At 41.4% G+C, this 25,549-nt stretch overlaps 1 protein-coding gene across 1 annotated transcript in view; it reads left to right on the top strand.

Annotated features, from left to right (window-relative positions):
• TBXAS1 (thromboxane A synthase 1) overlaps nt 1-25,549 on the top strand; it is a 225,267-nt gene that overhangs the window by 152,149 nt on the left and 47,569 nt on the right. Inside the window, exon 10 of the mRNA XM_057379764.1 lies at nt 9,395-9,694. Coding sequence (XP_057235747.1) covers nt 9,395-9,694 — 300 coding nt within the window. The remainder of the gene's footprint in view (nt 1-9,394; nt 9,695-25,549) is intronic.

Here is a 25,549-nt window from a genome sequence, read left to right as displayed (position 1 = left end):
ATCTTTTGTTGGCAGAGTAGTAATGATGCCTGTAAGTTCCTTAAGTATTGCTCGGTCAGGGATACGTAAAATGTGGGAGATGTTCTCATATTTTTGGGGGGAAAGACAGCTTGTATTTGGCATGCAGTTAATGTTTCTGTAGCTGCATTTTATATATATATATATATATATATATATATTTAGTATGACTTTAGGAAGCATTCCAGGCTGTCATTTTTCATGCATCCCTGTACTGGCAAAGGACAAAGTGGCATGCAGGATATAAAATGTCATCTAATTTTCCTTTTGTTCTTTAATTCACTCACACGTGCTTCTTCTGTGTGTTTATCARCGTGCACAAAATGCCTATATTTGCAAGATAATAGCTGTGTAAATATTAGAAAGTCATATTGAAACTCGGTGAAGGAAAGGAGAGCAGGGGGAGAATCCTTCCTGCTACTGAGGAGCCATCTATTGGATAAAACCCATAACTGAACCGAGCATCCGTGAAASCGTGCAGGATAACACAGTTTGTTATTGGTCACTGGTTAGCTGAAAATAATCCTTTCCTTCCCAGTGATTTCACCCACTGTGTTAGAAACCTGTATCCCTTCATGCACACAAGTCATGAGAGTCAGATATAGATGTGATTTATGTACTTTAGGTAAAAGCCAGTTTAATATAGCTGAAAATCCGGGATAAWTCCTAATGTAGGGTGCAGGTGTGATCATGAATGGATAAGCCAGCAGTAGGATTGCCTGCCAGCAGTGAAGAGCAGTTGCTTGAAGAAGGGGAAAAAATCTGAAAGCAGCCAACCACCCCACTCCCCCCCCCCCCCCCCCCCCCAAAAAAAAAAAAAAAAAAAAAAAAAAAAAAAAAAAAAAGCATTAAAGAAAAAAAAATTCCATATAGTTAATACAGAGTATAAATAACATTAGCTGTACTGGGGTGGGGGTTTTTTTTTGTTTGGTTTTTTTGTTGTTGTTGTTTGTTTTTTATTTTAATGGTACATGCCATTTATGTCTGTCTCAAAATTGTGATTAGTTTACTTAAACAAAATATTTTTTTGGTCTCCTGTAATTCCTTGTAATTGCTTACGAAACCAAGTAATCAGCTGTTTTTCCCTCGAAACGTATGCAATCTATATGTTGTGTGATGCAGAAAGAAAGGATCTTGAACAAACCCTGGTGTGGGATGAGGGAGGGCAGGATGTGAGCAGTAAATTCCCTGAATGGCCCCAAAACGTCCTGATGGCTCTTCAAAGTGAATGGTGGGGCTTTGCAAGAATGTTAAAAGGAGCATATGGGGCAGGAAGAACAAAAAGAAAGAAATGAGRTACCTGTGCATTTTCTTGAACGTCAGGCAACTGCTAAGCAAGAAATTATTTTAATCAGGAATGAAATGTAAGCAAATAAAATTGTAATCTGTGGCAAGTAGAAAGGAGCAGAGGGCTGCCTGCAACAGCAGCCTTTAGTCAGCAATTTGAGGGTCAAGCTTCTGGTGTCAGACACTTAGCCTGAAACACTCCCTTCCTGCATCCTCCCTTCCTCGAGCAAATAACAGAGGGGAGGAATGTCAGAGGGTCCAGTGGGAGGCCAGATAAACTTTGGGAGAGGATGCATGCATTCAGTGTGAGATAAGGCAGGCAGCTTTCTGCTGGTGTGGGGATGAGTGCCTGTTCCACATGCATGGCAGGACTTGGCCCGAGCTTTTCTTTCCCCCCGTCACTCAGCTGTTTCTTTTCTTGTATTTTCGCAGTGTGTGTTGTGATAATGTCGCTCCTCCCCTCTCAAGCAGCAAAACATGTGTGGGGCAGGAGGAGCTGGGATTCCACACACACCAATCCAATATTTATTGTTTGCACTGTGATAATGCCAGGASTCATTATCAGAGCGGTGTTATCTGAAATGTTTTGCAAATACAGAATGAGGAGGTTGCTGTCCACTGATATTTGCTACCAGTGTCTCTTGCTCACCACGGTGCAGACTGGGAAAGCTGGACAGGGCTCTCTTCATGCTGAATTTTGAGCTGTTTTCTGAGCCTTCCCCACGTGTGGCTGCAGTGAAGGGAGCTGTGCTGGTTGTACCCCTGAGCTGTGAGCTGGGCTGAGCTGCCAGCCCAGTGTGGCAGGGCTGTCACAAACTACATGACCCTCGTTTTGCCATTAGACTGCATTTCATGGTGAAAAAMCGAGGGCTTCTCTAAGATACCTGGTACTGGAGGGCAACTCCCCAGAGTCACAAAGGCCAGTTCATTAGGGATGAMAATGAACCTGCCTGCAGACAATCCCTTGATTTTCCACAGAACAGCTACYGGGGGTGTTTCCAGCTCTCTAGACTAGCAGTGGGTTTCTCTGTGAGCTCACACAGTTAATGAAACAACTAAATAGGAATGTATCTAATTTTTCCCACCCATAGCTGTAGTATCTTTCATCCCACAAATCACTTCAGCCAAGTCAGGCCTCTGGCTAGAAACTTAAAACCAATCTCTTCCTAAAAGAGTTGTAAACACCCATATCAAGGTTGCATCAGCTAGAAACAGTTTTTTTGCTTTCTCTTCATTCGCTAACAATTAGATCTGAAATCCAAATTTATTTTCACCCCTGGTCTGTGTGGGACTATCTAGAGAAGGAGGYTGCTGTTTTTCAAGGCATGAGCCCTCTAGTGCCACTTGCAGCAGTATGAACTGAGGGGAGATAGGTCACTAAAAAAAGCCTCAGTTTTAAGAGTTCCCTCCAGCTTTATTTTCAGGTTGAATTAGKCTTACTCATCTCTCTGTAGGCTACTAATGCTTTAACTTTGCATTTTGAAGGTCAGAAAGGTGCACAATTTTTGAGGAAGAAACCTTCAGTACCTCTACAGGGGCACTACTGTGTGAAAATCATGTTGTATTTTTCAGCTGTTTGATTTTTATTTTATCAGCATGCTTTATTAAAGATATATTGAAATTATAAATATATATATAAATGTGTACAGGTTGTGGAGTAGCTAACAATTTCCAATATCTGTGGTGACTCACTGGAGGAGGGGAAACCTCCAAAAAAGGTCCAGTGCTGGGGTGGACTGCCTGGGAACGCTGTGGGAAGCCAGGCTTTGCTGGRTTTTTAAGAACAGGTTAGACAAACAGCTGTCAGTGCTGGTTTGGCTGATGTTGCCTTGTGGCAAGGGGATGAAGCAGATAACTTGCTGAGTTCCTTCCAGGGCTTCTTCCCCTTTATGATGATGCTTTTGCCTTAAACTCTTTGAGTCTGTGTAAATCTGTTTTCATCCTAGGTCTTAAAGGGTTTTCTGAGATCGTCATTAGCTTCTCTTCACGGTGTTTTATAAGATTTGATGTCTGTTGCRCCGATTTTACAGATGGAGAGGCTGCACCAGTTAGAGTTGTGCTTTAAAGGCAAAAAATGAAGTGGGGCTTAAAGCATCTCAGCTTCTGGAAAGGCAGTGCTTAAACCAGTAAATCATGTTGGCCACTTTGCTGGTTTAGTGTCAAAATCAGCCAATAAAATCCATATCATATTCTAATTTAGGCTTCCTCTTGGCTTTATTTTTATTTTTTAGTTTTTAAAAGAACACTGGTGGCATAGAGAAGATGTATTTTGTTGCCATATTTAGCACTTTCTATTTTCAGGCGCCTTCATCCATTTGCTGATGCACCTGCCCCTCCTGGGGGCAGCTTTCATGTTGCCTTTTTACAACATTATTTCTTTCAAGTAACAAGAAAAAGCATTGCTGTGGCTTCTGATATCAAATTTGGCATCTGGGTGAGTGCTCACAGTGTTCTCATACAGATGTGAACTGTCAAAAACTTGCATCTAAGATTAGTGATGATAATCTACAAAAACACCAAGTCCAAAGTTACACAAAATCTTTTCAGTCTGGGATTTTATTGTAAATATTAGGATCAGATCAAGCTGRTAAAAGGCCACGCTACTTTCCAAGCTGGCACTCAATGATTTTTTTTCTTTTTTGCTTTAAATTTAGTCAGTTTTTTAATGCCAATTATATTGTTTATCTGCCAGACTGAAAAKTCTCCCAGCCACTCCTGAGCAATGGCCATACTCTGCAGTCCAACAGAGTCCAGGTCCTTCCAGAGCTGAGCATCCCCTGTGAGAGCACCACATCCTCAACCTTCAAACCCACAAATCTGAAGGCCTCTCAAGTTGATTTCAGCTTCTGTGTTCGAGCACAAAGAAAATGAAATTCTCTCTGATAYGTTTTGGAATTGGATATGTTCACAGAGAAACTGTCTTTTTTGTTTTTTTTGTAATTTCAGAGAAACCAAGCAAAACCTGCAAGTGTGAGAGATTGTTTGATCCTTTCAAAGGAGTTTTTGGCGAAATGATGGTTTTAGTGGGGCTGCCTTTTGTGGTTCTTTTTGAAAGGGATCTGGGTAGCTACCGCAGTGGTTTATGATAACTTCATGGTGGCACGGGTTTGTCTCACCTAAAAGGGTGGTTGCCAAAACAAGCTTATAAAAAGTGGCTTGGACATGCATTGATAGAGCTGTGTTTGTACAAGTTTGCTGAAATAATATGGGATGTGAGCTTTCTACCTGCTAGATAAGGATTCTGAAATCTGTCTTTTTGAGCTTCCATCAGAGCATCTGAGGAAGACCAGGAGGGTCTGTACCCTCCTGGGGTACAGTTTGTTGTGTGTGGTATTGTGTTTGCAGCACCACGTTTGTGTGACTTTCACATCACAGCAAGTGCTTTACAGACTACTGACCAATTATGTCATTTATTTTGATTCCTTGATGCATCATAAAGTAGATTTTTGTGTTTCTGGGCTCTTTTGAACTCAAATTAGAGATCTGAACTATCCGAGTTGTGCAAAATTTGAGTATAATTTGCAGAGAACATGATTGAAATCAAAGCATTAAGAACTAAAATTCAAACTGATGTATATTTGGTAGCTTTCCTTAAGTATTTTTTTTATTTCAGCTTGCGAAGGAGTTAATCTCTACTGATGACTAAGACAGGGCTCACCTGAACAGAGGCCAGACAAAGTTAAGAGAATAAAAGCACAGAAATTTAACCCAGGCCTGCTGGTGCATTAAGGGCAGACAAAGCCTCCTCCTGAGGCTACACCCAAAATGGACCCCTAGTCACGAGATCTTCACCTTTTGTAAGTTCTGTCCTATTATCATATGGGGCCCCAATTCTCCAATGACACYTTCAGGTGATGATGTCAACCACCCCAATMTTCCTCCCCCAATTCACTGTTGTTTCCATATTTTGGGGCTCTGAGGCTGTGAATCCAAGGATTTCAGGCTCAGAGAGGAATTGTTTTGTCTAAAGATGGGACAACAGCAGCTTTARTGCTTCACACTAGAGAAGGACAAGAATACAGATATGTGAAAATAATAGAAGCTAAAAAAATCCTAAGGCATCACTACCAAAAGCATGACCCAAGGGTCAAAGCATGGTGAATTTTTCAGAAGGTCAGTTGGCATGTTCATCTTAGGTACAAACACACAACTCCCTGTTCAGGATGGAGGGAGCTGGAGCCATCCCCCACCCCCAGGACCTCGCCTCCTGCGAGGAAAGTCACGCTGCATCTCTCTTGTGAGCGCTACATCTCTCTCCTTGTGACAGCTGCGAAAGTTAAAAGCGGCGATTCGAGGAGGGGAGCTGGGTTCTGGCGGCCTGGCCTTCCCCAGCACGGAGCACATCTCTCGTTACGCCTCCGTGCTGAGCCATTTCTCTGCATGGCCAGGTGATGTTTAAGGAGCCTAATGAGAGGAATGATACGGCCCAGAACACCGGTGTCAGGAAATATATTGCAAGGTGTCTATCTCRGGCAGGCTGTGAGCGGGGCTTGTCTTATTATATATTTCAAAGGGGATGTCTGTGTCACCACCAAGTTAGACATGTACCCCCTCCCACGCTGCATTCGAATTCTCGATTTTTTTTTTCTCAAATCGTAGCTTTCCGTTCAATTATCATCAGATTAATGACAGGCTCTGCGTTGCACGGGGGCAAATCAAGAGTCCCTCGCTTTGGCACACCATTCTTTTGTGGCAGGAATTTGTTTCGTGGCCATTGTAATGTAACTATGTAAGTGTCAGAGGACAGGATGGAGGCTATTATGGGTTTCTGCTTTTTGTGAGGAAAATCAAACAAAATGTCCCCGATGGAAAAAGGAAGCCAGCAGCTGGATGTGATGACCAAAGAATGTTTTTGTGCAGTGGCTCTCTAAGTACCTGGTCTGTTGTCAAACTGAAAAAAATACCTTTTTTAATATATTTTTTTTTCCTTCTGCTGTCAACTGAAGTGGAGAAATAGCCCCTGTGAATTGTCATGAGATGCCTTTTTCCTTATTTCTAGCACTTAACAATTCAATTATATTTGRGTTTATGCTAGTATTTGCCTCTATTGCCATTGTTAGGGTTTGGAATCAGAGCAATTTTTCCATCCTGATGGTGCGGAAAAAAATATGTTTCATTATGACTTGTTATAACCCTGGAAATCTCTTCTCTCGCTTGGGTTGATGACAATTTTTTATGTGGCACTCTATACTGATGCCTAAAGTGAAGTAGAATGAAGCAGAAGGAAGAGAAGCTTTGCTAAAATATTGCTCCTTCCACCGTGTAGAATTATCTTGGAAAAAAAAAACTCGCTTCTATCTAATGTTATGCTTTTTTTCCCCCTGCTATTATTCAAGTAGTTTTTACAAATGAATGTTGTTTTTGCAAGGTTTGATTATGAAGCCATTGCTCTCAGCAACCCCTGCTCACCTGTGAGCAAATTGCAAGRCACAGATCAGGTATCCAGTCATTTCTCAATAGGATGACCTTAAAAACAGATTCTGCAACAAGACAAGCTTTTAAATTCCTAACCAAATATATTACGTGAGTAATAAAAAGAGCTCCTCAAAATGGCCACAGAGGCATTTCAGAGCACATTCCTGGGAATATTCACTTGTGCTAGTATTCATTAAGTTTGCTTTCAGCAAAAATTCTCATGAATGAAATTTTATTCACTAGTCATTATGATTATTACTTTGCTATCACAGCAATAACCCAATGCTTTGTATGAGGCCAGGACCTGATTTTGTTTAAGGCTGGAGAAACATCTTACAGGGTCTCCAGAGAGTGTATTGTCTAAATATAAGACCAGGCTCGTCTAACAGCTCATGACTGGGAACAGCAAACCCTCCCAGTGCAATGGGTTTGTTTACAAGAAAATTCACAGCTAGAGAAGGATGGATGCAGAACCATAGCAAGTGTTAACACCTTTCRAGCTACAGGATGCTGCAGTGTTGCAATTCCACTGAAAATCAATATAATGATAGATTTTTATGTTATAAAGGTAGTTTAGGTGATGGTGACTAGTCTTGCAGATAAAGAGACTTATCTCCACAGATGTGGTTTATTACTACATTGAATTAGTTTATCTACACTCTAATGAACACACTGGAACTGGACTCTCTTGGTTGTTTTATTTTGGTTGGTTTTTTGGGGGGTTTTGTTGTTGTTGTTTTGTTTTTTTTTAATTTTAAAAATGGCCCGACACAAATATATGTGCCAGGGAAATCCCTGAAGCGCAGACTATGCCAAAGAGTTGTACTCTGAGTTGTGCAATACATGAACTCCCAGGGTGTGAATAAAGCCCTTCCTGGAAAAGTTAAATGAGGTTTTTAGCTCTTCACAGCAGAAGTCTGCATGAATCTACAGGGACATAATGGAGCCGAGGTATCCTATCATGCTGGTGGAAATTGTGCCTAAGTCTGGGTAGCAGGAAGTATTTTCAGAGCTGCAGCTCAATTGCAGAGCTCAATGTTTATGACATTGTTTTCTGTGGCTTCTCCTACTGGTGGAAGTTCACATCTCCTGTGCCTTAGAGGAGATTCAGTCTGACTGGTGAACATGTAAAGTCCTTCAGCAGGCAGTGACTGGCACTGGCTGCTMTCTGGAGCATTGATTTTTGGGTGTACCAGGGTGCAAGATGCTCATGGRTACAAGGCACATGATGGAAAGGTTCTGTGGGGTGGAGGGAAGGAGCTGTTCAAAAGGCAGTGTGCCAATCCCTCGTGTTACACAAACCCCAAAATAACCATTCCTCTCTGCCTGTGGATCGATCAGAACAGTTTGTTGGCAGCACAGCTAAGCACAGGACACTGAGTATTTCTCCTGTTTTGTTGTCTCACTGCTCTCTTTTCCCATGTCATGTGAAAAAGAAATTATCTGATTAAGTTGTTTGACATTTATAATTAATTAGTTTTTCCTTACTCTTATCTTGTTTGCCTTTTCTCTGGCCCTTCTTTTTTCTACTTTATCTCTCAATCATCAGATCCAAGAAAACATTCAAATGATTTATTTTTAACAGATAAATGYAGTTTTACAGCATATTCTTTTCTTTTGAAAGAAAGCTTGGTCCCTTCTTTTGTCCATCCCACTGCACAAGWTGTCATGTTCTGGCACTGCAGTCACTTCTAAGTCCTTGAGCTATCATGTATTCTGTTGGTATTTGAGGAATTGAAAATCAATCACACAGCCTTATGGCTTAGGTTCAGCACAATTCTATTATGCCCACTCACAAAAGTCAATTCAAGCCTTTTGGGTTATATTTCAAAGCCTAATCAAGCTTGCTGTCCGCACTGGTTTGGAGTCAGCTCACTCTTGTCCACAGGTCTGTTTATTCGAGCTTTTGTGTCAGAAACTGGTGTGAAAGAAAGCAAATCTCATAACACTGGAATAATTCAGTGGGCATTTTGCAAAGATAAASCACACAAACAGGTTTTGTGGTAGGGGTTATGCTTATTGTTGTAATACAGTTCTGCAAGTGTGTTTTTAAAAGATTTTTAAAAGAAAGCTATGTTGGTAGAAGTGTTCATAACTGTATTTCTCATAAAAAGATGGCCCAGTTTACCAAGATTAGATTTCAGTCTTGTCACGCTAAGCTGTTATAGAAAGTCTTGTAGGTGCAACCCTGAGCTTAGGTGGTGACTTCCATGCTTTGGATGATATGAACAAATGAGGGTGGTGCATCCAAGTGGATGGACCAGCTCCTCYAGGCTTGAGTTGTGCTGCCTCCAAYTGACAGGGGCACAYGGGSTCTGGATTTACAGTGTCTTTGTCAGTYCTCTGATTTCCAGCAAGTGCCAAGAACTTGCCCTAAAGAATGAAAGAAGCTCTGTACAGAGCTGGTCACCAGCAATCCTCTGTGAAGATATGTATCTGTTAAGAACTGAGGGCAGGTCAGTCCCATCTCACTGGGAAGAAAGCAATGGTAGGCTCTCAGTTACAGCATTTCCAGCTGATTTATGGAAATCTCATCAGTGGATGAAAGATTTATGGCCATTCTGTGGGAGCCAAGTGTGCACTATAGGTGGGAAGCAYCTCTCTCCATCCATCCCCTGTGGAAGGCATTGCTCTGTGCCCCGTTCCTCACGTTCCTCTCCCCTGTGTTCCGCAGAGGCGCCGAGATTTTCTGCAGTGGATGCTCGACTYGCGCGGCTCAGCCGAGTGCTCGGATGTGCTCAGCCCCTCTGCTGCTCCCAGACACACTGAGGAGCCTCTTCCTGGTGGGGCCCCGTCTCCAAAGGCTCAGAAAATGCTAACAGAGGATGAGATTGCAGGCCAAGCTTTCCTGTTCCTGATYGCTGGCTACGAGACCACCACGAGCACGCTGTCCTTTGCCACCTACCTGCTGGCCACCAACCCAGAGTGCCAGGAGAAGGCTCTTCGGGAGGTTGATGAGTTCTCTGCCAAACACGTGAGTCTGATGTGCTGGTGTGGGGCTTTGTTCAGGGATCCAAGCARTGAGAATGTATCCATGCCTCTGTAGCACCTCCATGACCCCTATTTTCTCAGTTACATGTGCAAATACTAGCATTTAATTAACATTTTCAGTCAAAAATTTTAGTTTATATTGTTTAGGATTTTTTTGGAAACGGTTAAATAATATCACTTTAAAGCAACACAAGAGATGGCCTGGAAACTTTGTGTCATMGTGARTGCTTAACCTTTAAAAATATKTTACATTATTGAAATCAWCCAGCTGTTGTCAGGCTCTAAAACTRCATATTTCTTCTTYTCCCTCTTGTACAAATGTTTCTGKTTTTTTTGTGGTCAATTTTATTTACTGATCATTGTAGGAGCATAGTGTTATTACAAATCAAACTTCCAAGTTTTGCTTTAAATATTCAAATTTTTTCCCCTTTAGCAGCAGAATATATGTGTAAGCTTAAAAAAACCCCACGATATCCAATTCTCTTATGYTGTATTCAAATTACTTCTTCTTCACTATCTGTATTTGCCAAGGGCATTTTTGTTTCCTGGAGCTGGAGTTATTTACTTATTTTAATCATAAATGGCAGGCCTAAATGTGCTCTTATGTCTGGCGAGTTGAGCTGACTTCCTCAAGCCCTGCCAAGATGTGAAGGTTCAACTTGGTCTGGAGTGTGGGCAATACTGGGGTCAGAGTTGCACACAGAACCCCCTAAAATGCAGCCCCAAGGAAAATAAGGTTCATTTCCTCAGCAGTTCTTGAAAGCTGRCAGCTTAAGAAATCAAAATGAAATTGCTGGAAGAGGCATCCTATAGGATAGGTATCCTATAGGATAGGTGTGTGATGTCATTCAAATCTGTTGATGGGGATGTGAAATAGCAAATATTTCATAGAAATCTGAGTGCCATCAGCCATTAAGTGGCTGGTTCCTTGAGGACATTCCATGTCAGGAGTCCAAGCAGGTGCCCACGTCTGCATTGACCAGCAGTGTGCTCCTGTGGGCACAGATCCATCAGCACAGTGGGACTGTTGGGTACAAACCCTGTGCTCCACCAGAGTTTATCCTGTTCCATACAGTCTCTGTGTGTTCCAAAATTCCCTCAGCTGGTCTAGTTCCAGCTGAAGGAGCCCTTGCTGTGCACTTGGAGGTTGCAGTGRGAGCCAGAGCAAGAGTTTCACATGTGGCTGTGCTTCTGATCCAGGCTGGAGAGCTAAATGGACTCTGGCTTGTCCATGGTCTGACTGAGCTGCCACTCWCTAGTAGTAACATTTCAATAATAATCATCAAATTCAAATGCTTAATTCTTGACTCTCTTGGTTCTCTGTGAATATTTTGCAAATAATTTTAGCTTTTGCACTGTGTGGGAGGGATTACGAAGCCAGGGACATTTGTGGCAGAGAAGTTAATATAGAGGGATGGCACTCAAATGAATTTCTGCAGGTCAGCTCTGTACGAAGCCTGTGTGGTGTCCCAACTCAAAGTGCTGTCTCATGTCATGTATTGATTGGAAGTATCTTTCAAATAACTTCCCTGCACTTTAGGAGTTGTCAGGTTTAGTTTTAGATGATGCATATATGGCTGTATGGCCAAGGAAAGAGAGAGAGAGGAGAAGGATAACAATTCATCTGCAGCCCCTGATAACAGGAAATTCGTAGATCTGATCTGTGCAGTCCCATCCTTCAAAAGATTTCCTTTTATRACCAGTTCATGATTTGGCAGAGGGGTGGGAGGGGTTAATACACTGCTCAAGGAGCCCATCCCAGAATAAGGAAAAGGGTGCAGCAGTTCAGTCCCCTCAGTGACTGTAATTAACTACTTTTAGCCTGGAAAATGAGATCTATGTGAACGGTTTGCAAGTTACGGGAGCAGAAGCTATTTTCGAGCTGGGTATATATAGATGCTGTGTTCAGTTGTCATGCAAGASAGAGGAAGGGAGGGGACACAGAAGCTACAGGCTCTCAGTTAGTTATCGAGTCAGTTGCTAAGAAATTCGATTAGTTTATTGCTTGTACTCAGCACATCGGTTTTGCTCATATCAAGGTGCCCTGCAATTTTCAGAAGGGAAGGGCTTTAGGAGGCCAAAACAGGGGGAATGGTACAGTCAGGTTGTTTTGTCATGTGCTGGAAGACTGGCTTGATTTGCAGAGATGCAAGTATTAAACACAGTACCCTCTTCAGCCAAATTTATACTCAGGTAATTATAACTACAAAATGCCCTCCACCGTGTCCCTCTTCCATCCTCCAGCCATTTCAGTTGCCTGGTGCAGCATGTTTTATCACCCTAATCTGCAGTGTGGAGCTGCAGTCTGATTTTACAGCAGCTGCTGTGTATCATCCCAGAGATGATTGTACTTTGGTGGTGGACAGAGTGATTTATATACTCATTTACCAAAGTTTATATAAAGACATGTGAGAGCCATCTGAGAAAAGGTGCTGTAAATGACAGGCACAATTCCAGCTTTTCGGCACACCAGTCAAAACCACAATGCATGGAGACCTGGTAAGGGCCAGTAATGGGGCAAGGTGGCCAGTAATGCAGCAAGGTGGCCAGTAATGGCTCAGAGGGGAGGCAGGTCTGACTGACCATCTTGTCAGTGTCTCTGTCGTGTCTGGCTGAATTTGTTTCAGAGCTGTCTCGGGAGATCTCTCTGCCTCTCTCCACCACAGCCTGAATACCCTGTGAAGATGGCACTTMCAGGCAAGTGTCCTTAGAGACCAGAGAGTTATTGGTTGGCATCTTTTTTTTGTTTACTTCCAGGACCATCCTCATCTGCTTGCTAAAGGATTTTGTAGGTTTTTCTTGAGTGCTAGCTCAGTGTTGAGGCTTCATGGCATCGCTTTCCCTCAAAGTGAGAAGAGCCACCTGGCCCATTTCAGAGTCTGGCAAGCAGAAGCCTCTAGCCTCAGTTATTGTAGAGGGCAGGACACACAGGTTGTTGCCCCCTTCACCTCTGTCTGGGTSTTTTGGAGTGGGGGGAAAGGGCACGCAGAGCTCTTTGTGTCTTGGGGGGAAGCAGAGAGCCAAAAAAACTGAGTGGCCACCACACACTGCATCTTCCTATTCTACCTTTGAATCCTTGCATCTGCTCAAACTGCACTGAAAAAGACATGCTCAAGCATAATTCTTCCAACACGCAAATAAAAATTCAAATTATGGAGACTTTGACCTGACCCCCTTCATAAATCCCTTGGGAGCSTTCTGTGTGCCCTGTGAAGGGCAATCCACTAAAAACAAGATGCACTTATTTGCTGCAAGCTTGTTGCTGGGTGTGCAGCTTKCTTTGATACCATGAAGACAAAATAAACAAGATGAAAAGAGAGTTAAATATGAACTAGTGGGGGCAGGACGCCTACCTCTGTGTCTGTATAAAATAATATTACTTTCTACAGAGACCATGGATCTGTTTTTTTGGGACAGCAGAGAGGARTGAGATCTTCAGATGGGTGAAAATGGTGCGTTTTTGGTATTMGCACAGGTATGGTGATATGCACCAGTTGAGAGGCAAACCTGSTATAGACCAGGAGGACATGGGGAGAAAAAAAAAGAAAGGTTGCTATTTCAAGATCAGATTATTTTTACAGCATTTGTGGCTAACCATCCCTGAACTGTTAGAGGCTATACAGTCGTGAAAGAGATGTTTTTAACCACATTCACCAAGTGAGAAAGAATGCACCCATGGTCTTTACCCTTTCCATTTCGGTCAAAAGTGATCCCTGTGCAGTGTTTTTTAAAGAGTGCTTCACAAGACGTATTTAGGAGCAATTTTTACMCTTGTGACTGATTATTTTATTGTAAAAGCAAGTTGATTTTTGTTTATTTGTGTGTCTTAGTGCTTAGCAAAATCATAGCAAGCCTGGAGCACACATTCATTCTGAGCAGATGGGCACTTGCTCCTTGAGTGCCACTGGGTGCTCTGAGCTGCTCTGTGTGTTGTGTCCTAAGCCACAGAGCTTAGGGCATGAAAAATTGCATCTTCCATGCTGGGGATTCCCTTAATGTGAGGTCTCTCTTACCTCTATTCCCCTTTTAGCATTTAAATGTCTCTCTCTCTCTTCCTTCTCCCTGCTCTCAAGCCTGAATCATTCACAATTATAAATTATTTTGTTGTTGTTGTTTTACTGGACTGCATAATTTTAGRCAGGAAGGATAGTGCACAAAACTAATGCAAAAACATAGGTGATCAAGCTAACTTCTCATAAGAGGTCATTTGTTACCCTGAGGTGAAATGTGGAGAGTGGMTGTGTATGTGTGGTGCTGAACTGTAGCAAAGTAAACACATCAGGGTAAACCAGAGAAACTAGGTCATTTTCTTGAGGGGGGAAAGCAAGCATGCTTGGGGCAGCTGAGGAGGGCAAAARAGGTATGAGAATGAACTGCTCAGTCTCCATGAAATGAAGAAATCCATACTTGAAGGTGCAGAGCATAGAAAAGCCTGGAGCAAGAGCTCTCTGAATTTCTAATCTCAGCTTCAGGAATAATTTACTGCATATTCTCAGTAAYAGACAGCCTTGTGTTAACAAATGGATAGACTTGGTGCTACAACTCCTGGGGTTTTTTTAGCTCATATCTGTACAAGCCTATTACTACTTAAAGCACCACAGGAAAAAGTTGCTTTGAGTGGTTAGTGAGATGTGAACCTGAGATGTGTTTGCTGCACTGATCTGTAAAGGCTTCAGGTCTGCTGTAGGACAGACAGCACCTCATTCCTCCTTGCTGCTGATGCCTGGGAATACTTTCAGGAACCCAGACAAAGGTGAAGGAGAGCACAGGAGTCAGGAGAAGTAAACAAAAGTGAATACATGAAAGAACAGCTATTACAATAAATCATGCATTGGAGACTGCAAGACTAACTGTTTTCCATTCCATTTTAAAAAAGCTTTGTGCAACTCTTATTTATCACTTCTTGATATGACATTTAGAAACATCAGTGTGAGAGGAATGAAGAGCAGGATAAGGCCCAGCATGTCCCTACTCACTCAATTTTCTACCCACACAAAGTACTAGTGTAACAATTCAGTGCCGCTCTGACTTTCCACTGTTTTCACCTCTGTCTAGACCTTTAACCCTAAAGGTTAAAGAAACTACAAAGTCCTGCCATACTCTCTCTGTATTTAAATGGACACTTGGATATTTTCCTTTAATATAAAGAATTCTTCCTGGTCCTATAAATACTTTTGTATAGCTTCAGTGTCCAGGAATATTTTCAGTATGTTAAATTGAAAATGTTGACCAGATTGTTTCATCTGTAATTTTTTCATATCAGTAATATTGAATGATGCTGCTCCAAAGTCATTGCAATCCACAGTTTCATTTATGAATGAAATTCATAATTCCCATTTGACTGCTATTGTGAATAGCCATGTTGAACTGGCCTGATGCATAAACTCCTCATTTATGATTGGTGATTTTGGTGCTGGAATTTGTCAAACATACTGGGTGTGGCTTATTTGGAATAACTGTCGTCATTGACCTGAGTGGAATCGCACTGAACTTTACACTGGCTTGTGATTCTGTTCTTCACACTARAAAGCTTCTTCACTAACACCTCTGCAGTCCAATAGAGATGTCCTACTATAAAGAGATTTTGCCATTTCAAAATTTCCCCTTCCCATAACGTTTCCAGAGAGCAGAGCGAGGTAGGGCCATTTTTATGGTGTCTCTGTGCCTGATTGAGCACTTTAGATTTTTAAGCAGCCTATGCAGAGAGTTTCCTTGGTAGCACAGACAGTTTTCTCCGAGCACTAGCAAAAATCAGAGGTGAAAGTCAGAGAGATGTCACTGTCAGGGAATTAYTACAACAATTTGCATGAGTTTGGTGCCTTTCATGCGGTATCTCAAGGCACTGCGCTCTCAGAAGCTTGCAACTACAGAGACTCAGCCTCACTGAGGAAATATTGCTGACAGTGAAGGCTTGCATTTATCAAGGGAGGCTGAATTGTAAATAGTGTGCAGAAAAAAAGTCTACAGAATGTTCCACATGCATACACATACACACACAAAACACACAGAACCAGGAAGCACAAACAGTATCGTGTGTTGTTGCTGTTTATTCTCTTGAAGGAAACGGCACTCTTTGATTTCTCTATTTGTTTAAGAAGGTGCTGCAGAGCCTCACGTTCATTTATGAATGTCAGCTGTCAGCAATCAGTTTTGTTTTAAACAAACAGAGAGATGCTTTTAAACATTCAGAGACCGAGTACTGTTAGGTTATATTTCCGCAGTTCTTCATGCAGTGTCTGAAATCAGTTATTTTTCTTAGTCTCATGSTGCTTCTGCACATGCAGGTCAAAGGTTGTTAAGTTAGGAGAAGACAATAAGCCTTTCCCTGAATTTGCCCTCTGCTGTAAGTATCCAGAATGTACTGATTTGAAATTCAGGCTTTGAACTCTAGACCTAAAGTCTCTTCTCCTGGGCAGAGGTTATTTTGACTTCTAACACTTCCTGACTTTCAACCACTTAAGCACCTTTGAGACTCAGGGCTTTGGTCTCTTTGCCCTCTTGTGTCGCTGCTGTAGAAGGAGAGGTATCTGAGAAAAGCCTTGAGTCCAGGCCTGCCATGTGYTTGCCCACTTTGCTACAGACCTGTTCCTAGGCTCAAATGCTGAGGTGAAGTGCCAACAGGGAGAAGCTTGGGCTCAGTTTGCTCCCTGTCCAGGCCCTTGCAGGTGTCTCTTTGCACGGGTTGCTTTTCTTCCCAGCAGCAGCCAGAGAAGTTGTCGTGGAGGCCTCTCTGGAAGATCCCTGTTGCTTGTTCCCATTTTACAGGAGCTGTGCTTTGTAGGCAGCCACAGTAACCCTTTGGATAAAGCATGAGCAGGCAGGGAGAGTGTGACCAGCCAGGAGCCATATGAGGGCAATTCTTGCTTGCCTTGTATTTGTAGTTCTCACACTGTATTTAGTTCTTCATTGTGTTTACAGATTCCTGCTCTACAAAGGTACCTCTTAAAAACAATGCTGACTTTCTGGAGAGTCAGTGTATTTATGCAATGCAGAGGGTTGAGTCAATCGATTGGTAAGTCATGGTATTTTTTAGGRATGGTTTGGCTTTGCTATTTTGAAAAGTCTACTGTTAGCTTACAGGAATAAATTCCATGTTTTAAACCCCAGTTGTATCTTGACATTGTACTTCTTCCTTGACTTTTCTGAGAGCCCTATCAAAATCACAACCTGGGTATGAAAAATCCTTACTTCTYTCCTAGGAAAATCCTTTTCACAGCTGAGAATTGTTGATTCTGTGTGGTCTGGAATGAGGTGTTGTTGAGATGATTAATGTTCCCTTATTTCAAGGAACTTCTTGTTGTTGTTGACATTGSAGAGTTCATTTACCCCTTTTCACCCAAGTAAAAGAAATAAAAATAAAAGAGGGGAAAAAACCCTTTTATTTTTCCATTTGTTCAGGCCTATCAATCTCTTGCCCATGAAAACTAATTCATCTTTTGCTTGCARTGTCACATGTTGCTCAGTGATTCTGCCTTATTGCTATTCTTGAGCAAATCTGAGTCTCAGGTAATGTATGCTAGGCAGGTACTCATTTTCACCCCTGAATTTTTCTGGTATTTTGCCATCCTCATAATAATTGACCCACTATCACTGCTGCAGGGTTCATGTTAAAGAATAAATTTTTCTACTGACATGGAACATTTAATAGTGAAGATGTTAATAATGCAGCACTTTAAATGTGATTAGACAGATATGTTTAAAGAGGAAGTAAAGGGAAAGATGCATCTTCCACATCTTTCTATTCCTTGTCCCCCTCCTTTTCCCGCTTTCATCTCAGCCTTTTATGGAGAAAAGARCATATTTGCTTTTAATTTAAGGAAAAATATCACTGCTGAGAAAGAAACTCATTGCAGTTTTCTTCAGGATGTGTATCCCAACTGCTCCTGTATATGGCAATTAACAGGCTTCCTCCAGGGACAAACGAAGCCAAATTAATACCAATATCAATTTTATAYRGTGTTAACTTTTTTATCTGCAGATRGATAGCATTATTTTCAGGGTGGAACATAGTTCCAGGTAGAATTGGARGATCAAATTTTTGCCCTGGGCAGTTGAGCCTTGCAGAAGGAAGTGAGGAGATAAGCTCAAAGCACAGTAAATGTATCAGCACTGCTCCTCTCCACCTCCTTTGGAGGGACATAGTCTCACCAATCTAGCCCCAGAGGGTTTACATATGGTAGGAAAAGAGGTGGCCATRCCATGATTCCCAGGAATGGGGTTGCTTTCATAGGTCTCAGTGCCTGTTCTTTGAGTAGCAGCCTGTCTAGCCCTCAGAAGTTTTTTACTTCCTTTGAAGTAGGAGTCAAGCCTGGAAAGGTATTATACTTCCCCCCCCATGGAAGTTAGCCACTAAAATTTTCCATAAAGTGTGTGCTGCTGCATCATCAGCAAAGAAAGAGAGAACAGCTAGCAATAGGCACAACCTCAGATMCAAAAAATCAGAGAATCCAAACCATCTGGCTCTTGAAAGAACTTACAAATGAGAGAGGGTGGCCTTGGAYATTGGTGTCAGGACCCCACACTGTGTCTCAGCATTAGCAGCCCATTGCATTCAGCAGGCAGGAACTCATCTCCTGGGAAATATTAAATACTAAGCTAAACAAAGAAGCATTTCCAAGCTTTATGTTGGTTAACATTAATTTGGAATGAGATCCCTCTGYGTCCCCAGACTGACAGGGAGGTTCTTCAGAGCATGAAGGTGTTGRCCCAGCCCTGGCAATCCTCATCTGCTGCCGGAATTTCCACTGAACTGTCTGCTTCTGAGAGGCTTTCAAGACCAAGGGATAAAATCTGGCTTTAACAGCATTTTTCCTCATCAGGACAATAGTGACTCTTGAGATTTGTGAGAGCGAGTGCCACTTCCATGATAAGGACCTTCTACAAGGGCTTGTGGTAACAGGATAAGGGGGWATGGTTTAAACTGARAGAGAGTAGGTTTAWGTTAGATTATTTACTGTSAGGTTGGTGAGGCACTGGAACAGGGTGCCCAGAGGAGMTGTGGATGCCCTGAAAATGTTCAGGAGCAGSTTGGATGGAGTTCTGAGCAGCCTGGTCTAGTGGAAGGTTGAGTCAACCTGCTGATGGCAGAGGGGTTGAAACTGGGTCATCTTTAAGGTCCTTTCCAACTCRAATCATTCTGTGGGCAGAGRAAGAGAAGTATTGGGGAACAGTTGCTAAAACAAATCCTGTTGGTGCACCTGTGCCTGCAAGAGGGAGAGAATGAATAATGGCTGAAGAAAAGAAAGTCTTTCATCTGAAAGTTTCAGACTCCTGAATTGCACATATTATATGCATAAGGTGCAAAAGTTGAGCTGAGGAGAACACATGCCTAATTTATTAAGAAACAGCAAATCCCCAGCAGCAACCAAGAAGAAATTAAAATTGTATTCATCATATTCATGGCTTAAAAATGATCTTAGCTTACATGAATGTGAGGTCAAAATGAAATTTTTCCTCCAGGTATGTACATAAATTAGGAAGCATTAATAGGATGTAACCAGTCCATTTATTTGTCAATAAGCATTCAAAGTGAAGGCTGAATGAGCTGGTGCCAGAAGGAATGGAAACTAGTTTGCATTTCATGATTATGTAAAGCATTTTTTGGTGGTATGAACTTCCTGTGACCTCCCCTCCCTTTTTTTTTCCCCTTCTTTACCACCCTGGCAGAACATAAGTATTTAAATAATTTCCATTTCTAACAATGTGTTTGTGCTACTTTTAATCAGCGTGAGATGGCTTTTGTGTTGCAGCCCTGCATCATCTTCTGTTTCTCTTTTAATATGGAAAGAAAGAAAGAAAGAAAGAAAAGGTGGTATTTCTGGGTGTGCCCTTGCTCTAGAAATGATCTTCCAGTGATTAGAGTGATCATTTCCTTACTTAACAAGATAGAAAAGTTGGCACAAAGGGAATAGTCAGTAAAACACAAAGGAAAGTAGGAAATGCTGTCTGAGGGCTGTTCCATTTCAAATCAGTTAATATATTTTACTGTCTCAGAGAGCTGGCTGATAGCAATTTTTCACTGATATTCACTTCCAACCTGGGCCAGGTTGGATGGTACCACAGGGGAGCCTCTGGTTCAGCCTCGCTGCTCAAGCAGGGCCATCCAAGGCACAGAATTATATCCAGATGGTTTTTGAATATCTCCAATGAGGGAGACTCCACACCCTCTGCACAGTCTGCTCTGGTGCCTGCTCACCTGCACAATAAAGAAATTCTTCAAATTCAGCTGGAACTTCCAGTGCATCAGTTTGTGCACATTGCCTTTGTTTCCCTTTTGTTATTGATGTATTTGAAAAAGCTTTGCTTGTTGTCCTTGACATTCTTGGCCAGATTTCATTCCAGATGGGCCTTGGCCTTCCTTGTCTCATTTCTACTTACTCTGATAACCCCTTTATATTCATTCTGAGTAGCCTGACCCTGCATGCATCTCCTGTGCATTTTCTGCTTATGCTTGAGTAATGTAAGGAGTTCTTTATTCATCCACGCAGCTCTCTTGTCCCCTTTTGCCCAATCTCTTGTTCATTTGAATGCATCATTCTTGAGCCTGRAGGAAGTGATCCTTRAATATSWCMCTCTTCCCTGTGGGGCCTGWTCCCAARGGATTTTCCAAGAAGATCCYTGAAGGGGCTGAAGTTAGCTCTSCTGAAGTCCATGGTGATAATCTTACTCATTACCAACTAATTTGATGTCTGGTTTTTGTAAGAAAGGTTATGGGGCTCTTCCAAAACCAAACCCTTTAAAGCAACAAAACCCACCTGTGCCTCAATGTAACTGGTCATTTTTTGAATGTTTTAGTCAATGTTCCACAAGGGTTTTATCTGCAAGAATTCTCTCCAGAAGTGGAATTTCACCAGTGCAGTATCCACTGGGATAAGTATTTGGAGCCTCAATTTGGGGACATTTAGAGCTGTTTTACACTAGAAATGCCAGTTGCTTGTATGGACTGAAATTTTTGGGTTTTAACCAGCACTGAGTGGATAAAYAGATGCTTGAATGAAGGTTCATTTAATAGCAGTTACCATCCTTAGTTAGGGCTCAGATGGGGGGGGGAGAATGAGACCTCAGTTACTTTCTCAGTCCTAGGAATTATCCTTGCTGGCTGTCACTGAGGCACATGAATTCACTCTTTGGCCCCGTTGACTCAGTGTTTTCCACCTGCAAGAAATCTGTGCTATCAGAATTCAACAAAATATTTATATTACTTTATGTGTAAAATAATTTTGCTTTTGCTTGCATCTTAAAAAATGGTTTCAGAAAAGTCACTGTTAATAAGCAGGAAGAAAAAAAGGGGTTTTTTTGTTTGTTTTTTAATGCTTTATATACTATCAGATTTAAAGATAGAATGCAATAAGAGGATTTTTATCTTCTGGTTTAATAGAGATTTTGAATAAACTTTAATACCTTTTTCAATACTCCTAGCTACACTTTAAATTTAAAGRAGAAAATTGAGAAGTGAAAAAGTTCTGACCATGGGGCTATTATCCACAGCCCTTGCTGCTGTTGTTGATCTAAATGAATGAAAAAGGAAGAAACAAGATGTCAGAAAGTCATTGCATTGTGAACTGGAACAAAACACTGTTAAAAGCTCTTGCTTTTTGGAACTTGTTTCATTGAGTTCATGTGCACTCAAGTTACAGTRTGAAGACGATTTTGTGCAGTCAAGAATTTAGATTTAATAGCCTGATAAGTAGAGAACTTTACAGATAATTTCAAGGTGTTAATCTAACCTTGCTGTGCCTTTAATCCTTTGGCATTCCAGAGAGCATAAAAAACACAAGCTGACTGTTTTAATATCATAGTCATGGAGAAAAATTTCCCCCATCAGAGGAGCTTTTAAATAAATTATTACTTTTTTTCCCCTTTGGTGGGGAAAAAGAAATGTAAGATGGATTTAAACAGRAGTGAATTTACTAAATGTCCTGCATCTTTCTCTCTTGTTAATTAGTAACAGTCAAACGCTCTTGTTCTGCAGACAGTGACTACAAAGAAAAGGATAAAGAACTTGGGAAAGATTCTAGAGCTGAAATAATTAGGCAATTTATCATTCAGGGTAATTGGACTTGTACAAAGCAGCATTATTTACCATAGGTTTCCATTTCTTCCAACTGGTTGTGAAAAATACAGCTACATTGATTGGGAAATGTTCTCAGTGCTTTCTTTTTCCAATATGCATTGTGCCAGGGACGTTCAGTTCAAAGTGTGGTGTTCCTCCCAGTGATTTCTTTTCCCTCAGTGATCTTCAGAAGCAGACTTCGGCTTCTAAAACCTCAAACCAAAATTAGATTAAAGTGCCCAATATGGGGTCAGAAATGGGAGGGAAGGAGAGAGGGATTTCCACCAGGGAATTTTCACTTAACAAATGAAAGCTTTTGCTTTGTTTCAAAGAAAAAAATTGCAAAGTGGAGGCACATCTTAATCACATCGATAGCCAGCTGAGATGTTTATGCTAATTTCCAAAGGTATGTAAGTACAGGAATCAGGGGGTCCAAAACTCCTGCCTCTCTAATGTGAAAAACACAAGCGTTTAAGCACCACCGGCAGATTGCTCTGATGTTGTTTCAGCATCAGGGAAGAGGGGGGAGCAGTCACAAGGGGTTACTTGAATTTCACTGCACAATTTGCAGCTGTCTGAATGCTCCTTCACCCAAAGGTGAGCTTTTCCACTGTTTTTCTAAGGAGGAAGGCCCAGCTATTTCTCTGCACTTTGTCCAATTACATCGCTTTCTTTGTGCTGTTGTCTTCCATTCTTGGAAAGTACATCTTCACAACCAGCTTTGCTTGTGATGGATGTTCCCAAAATATTCAAACTCATTGGGTTTTACCACCAAAGTCAATGTGGAGCCAGACCCCTGGGGTGATCCAGGGTGTCACATCCTGCTCTRTTTTGTGGTGCTGGCATCCCCGTGTTCAGATTCACATCCCCAGGTTTTAGGGCAAGGAAATCAAGTTGTGTGCAAAGTTATTATTTAGACGTGATTTTCCTCGACTTGCCTGGTAGAAACCAGCCAGCAGAGATCCCTGCTTGGGAGGACAATTCAGTGGGGAAATAAGAAAATGTTTGAAAGCATTTTACTCCCTGCCTGTGATACATTCAGGAATACACACTGCCAGGCTGACTTAGGTGGGTGCTGGAAACATATTTGAGTGGCACAGCGTGACACCATTTGGATGGATGTCTTCAGACAGGTTGTGGGGTGTTCCCCCAACAATTTGATATTTTAAAACTTTKGTGTGTGTTTGATACCTTCTGTAAATTTCAAAAGTTTTAAAATCTAAAAGTTCTAGAAGTTTAGAAAATTTTAAAGTTTTGGCATGGGAAATAGAGAACTCACAGAGCAGTGTTTGTGTGTTCTGGTTAGCTTATGTCCCACAAAAAAAAAAATCCTTAGCAAGATCATCTGGTGTTTCCCCCATGGGTTTGAGTGAAAATACAGTGATTTTCATCCAAACAAAAGTCAACAGATCTAGTGGTGTGCACAAATTGAAGGATGTATATGCATTACCCTATGCAAGGACAGAAATGCAAACTGTTTTCAAGGGTATTTTGAGCAGTCCCTACAAAGCACATTCTTCTTCACTCTACAGTGRGGGAAAAAGAGGTATTTTCTCTGAATTTATTAAATTATACATTTTTAGTTTAGGAATTTTTTATCGTGCAGTCAAATCTTGTGTACAACCAAAGACACAGGGCTTCTTTTTATTAATTAATTAGTGTATCTGTTAAAAAAAAAAAAAAAAACCAAACAAATAGCAGAAACCCCAAACCTTCCCAGCTGTTTTAATTAGATGGCATAAAATGTCTTTCCTGACTTTGAAAATGAAGGTTCCCAAGAAGAATAAGCAAAACAAAATGCTTTAGTAATCTTTTTAATTGTTCTTGTTCCATTGTTGCAAGTTTCGGTGTTCTAGAAAACAGTTGGGCAAAACTGTATTTAACATATTGTCTTCATAGGGTTGTGGAAGCTTCTGCCTTTTGCACTAATTAAACATATAAATCCTCCAAACTGTATCCAGGGTAGCTGCAAACCCAGATTCTCAGTTTACATTGATGCCCCCTTCCCTGTTCCTGTAATGGGAACAGACCATCAAGGTGTGTGTATATCATCCTCACCCTTCATCTGCAGCAGGATTATCATCATCACCTCAATTCTGCTGTTATATCAACAAACAACTGTGCTAAAGCCTCTTCATGCTGCCCTGGTAGGACCTTAGTGAAACTGAGAATCAGGCTCCAGAGCCACCTCCCTTTGTTCTCACAATCCAGTTATTTAAAGGAAAGAAGTGATGCTCAYCACGCTGGCAAGGAGGGCAAAGCAAAACCAGTAATTCCAGAAATGATCAGARGAAGACAGCGAAACATAACACACTCCATTAAGTTTTCCTCCTTTGTTAATGGGAAGAACATGGATGTTTTTGTCATGCTGTGTACTGAATTTGATATAGGAGTAATCCATGCAAAATAATGGCTTCTCTTACAGAAGTTAAAGATGGCGTGGAAACCATTTTTAAGTTGTTTTCTTGTTCACACCACCTACTTTCATAATCTCTGTCGGACTGAAGGAGGAACTTTGATAGAAGAATGCAGATAATTTGATTAAATTTTGGATCTTACCAGAGGTAAAGTTCATCTTGCGACATAGAGGTGCCTGTCATTTCGGAAACCTGCAAAGACTTGACCCAAAGCCTCAAGAGGATGTTGTTTTGGTTCAGATCCTAAGTGAGAGCAGAGTTGTGCTTTAATAATCAATCAAGAGGCTGCAGTTTCTGGGTTCAGGGTTGCAGTTGTGCCATCGACCCCAGAGAACGAGCTGTGAATTCGGGCTGGTGCTGAGGGGGAGTGAGAGGCATGGTAAACACACAGAGTAGCAGTAAATGACAAGAGGATATGATATGTAACATTAGCCAGGCTCCCTGTTTGCTTAGGTTGTGGAATGGTCTTTTAAATCAATCTTTTATTATCAGTGGAGCCTTAGCAGTGCACTTAAATGAAAGAACAATGCAAGGATGCAGAGGCTTGGTGCAAAGCGAACATCCTCCTTTCATTCCTTGCTCTGATTTTACAAGAAAAACCATAGGTAGATCCAGGCCACACATTCAGATGTGAACTTTTAAAATGTTTGGAGACCTTTGGAATTGGGGGGGGGGCACTGATTTCATTCCCATTCCTGCTGTATGGGTTCATCTCACCAGCAGTCCTGACATCCTGCATGAAAATAGCGGGGAATATGTCATGTCATGCCCTCCTGCTTCTACCCTAATCTTTCTGGCAACAGTGAATTTACCACAGTTTTGTTTCATCTCTTCTCCTAGTTAATTATCCTTCTCCTAAATAAAGATTAGTATAACAGCTGTAAAACAGAGTGATATCACCTCTYAGTGTTTTCTTGTAGTAAAACTCTATGTTCCTAAATTTCTTTTTAAAGCTTTTTTCTTTTTTTTTTTAGAAGTTGAACAGTATGTGTGCCTGCTTTCCGAGGTCATTCTGTGGGTTTTTAGCATACTTTTTATGTAAAAATAGAAAAATATAGATATTAGAATTGGATAGAGTATTCTAAAAGCAATTTTCCTCCCGTGTGAAATCTTAGTGAGCTTATCTTACAGACCTGGTTTTGCTCAATTTGCTCTCRTCTCAAGTTGCTGTTGCAGTTAAGTGCTTCTAAGAGTTGTTAGATCTTTTTGTCAATGTAATAATTCTCTGTTTCTATATTCTATAAATGCCCAAAGAGAAATCAGATGAGAAATGTTGCCTCAAGTTGGGAGTGTACATTTTGTTTTGTAGGAAAACATCGTCGCCAGATCTTTTGTCAAAGATAATTGCCATAATGATTGCTTGAAACTG

This window comes from Malurus melanocephalus, unplaced genomic scaffold (genome assembly GCF_030028575.1).
Source record: "Malurus melanocephalus ecotype Western Australia unplaced genomic scaffold, MMel_1.1 scaffold_421, whole genome shotgun sequence".
Taxonomy (NCBI): Eukaryota; Metazoa; Chordata; class Aves; order Passeriformes; family Maluridae; genus Malurus; species Malurus melanocephalus.
The sequence above is the reverse complement of the archived record's forward strand: the minus strand, read 5'-3'. Positions and strand labels throughout refer to the sequence as shown.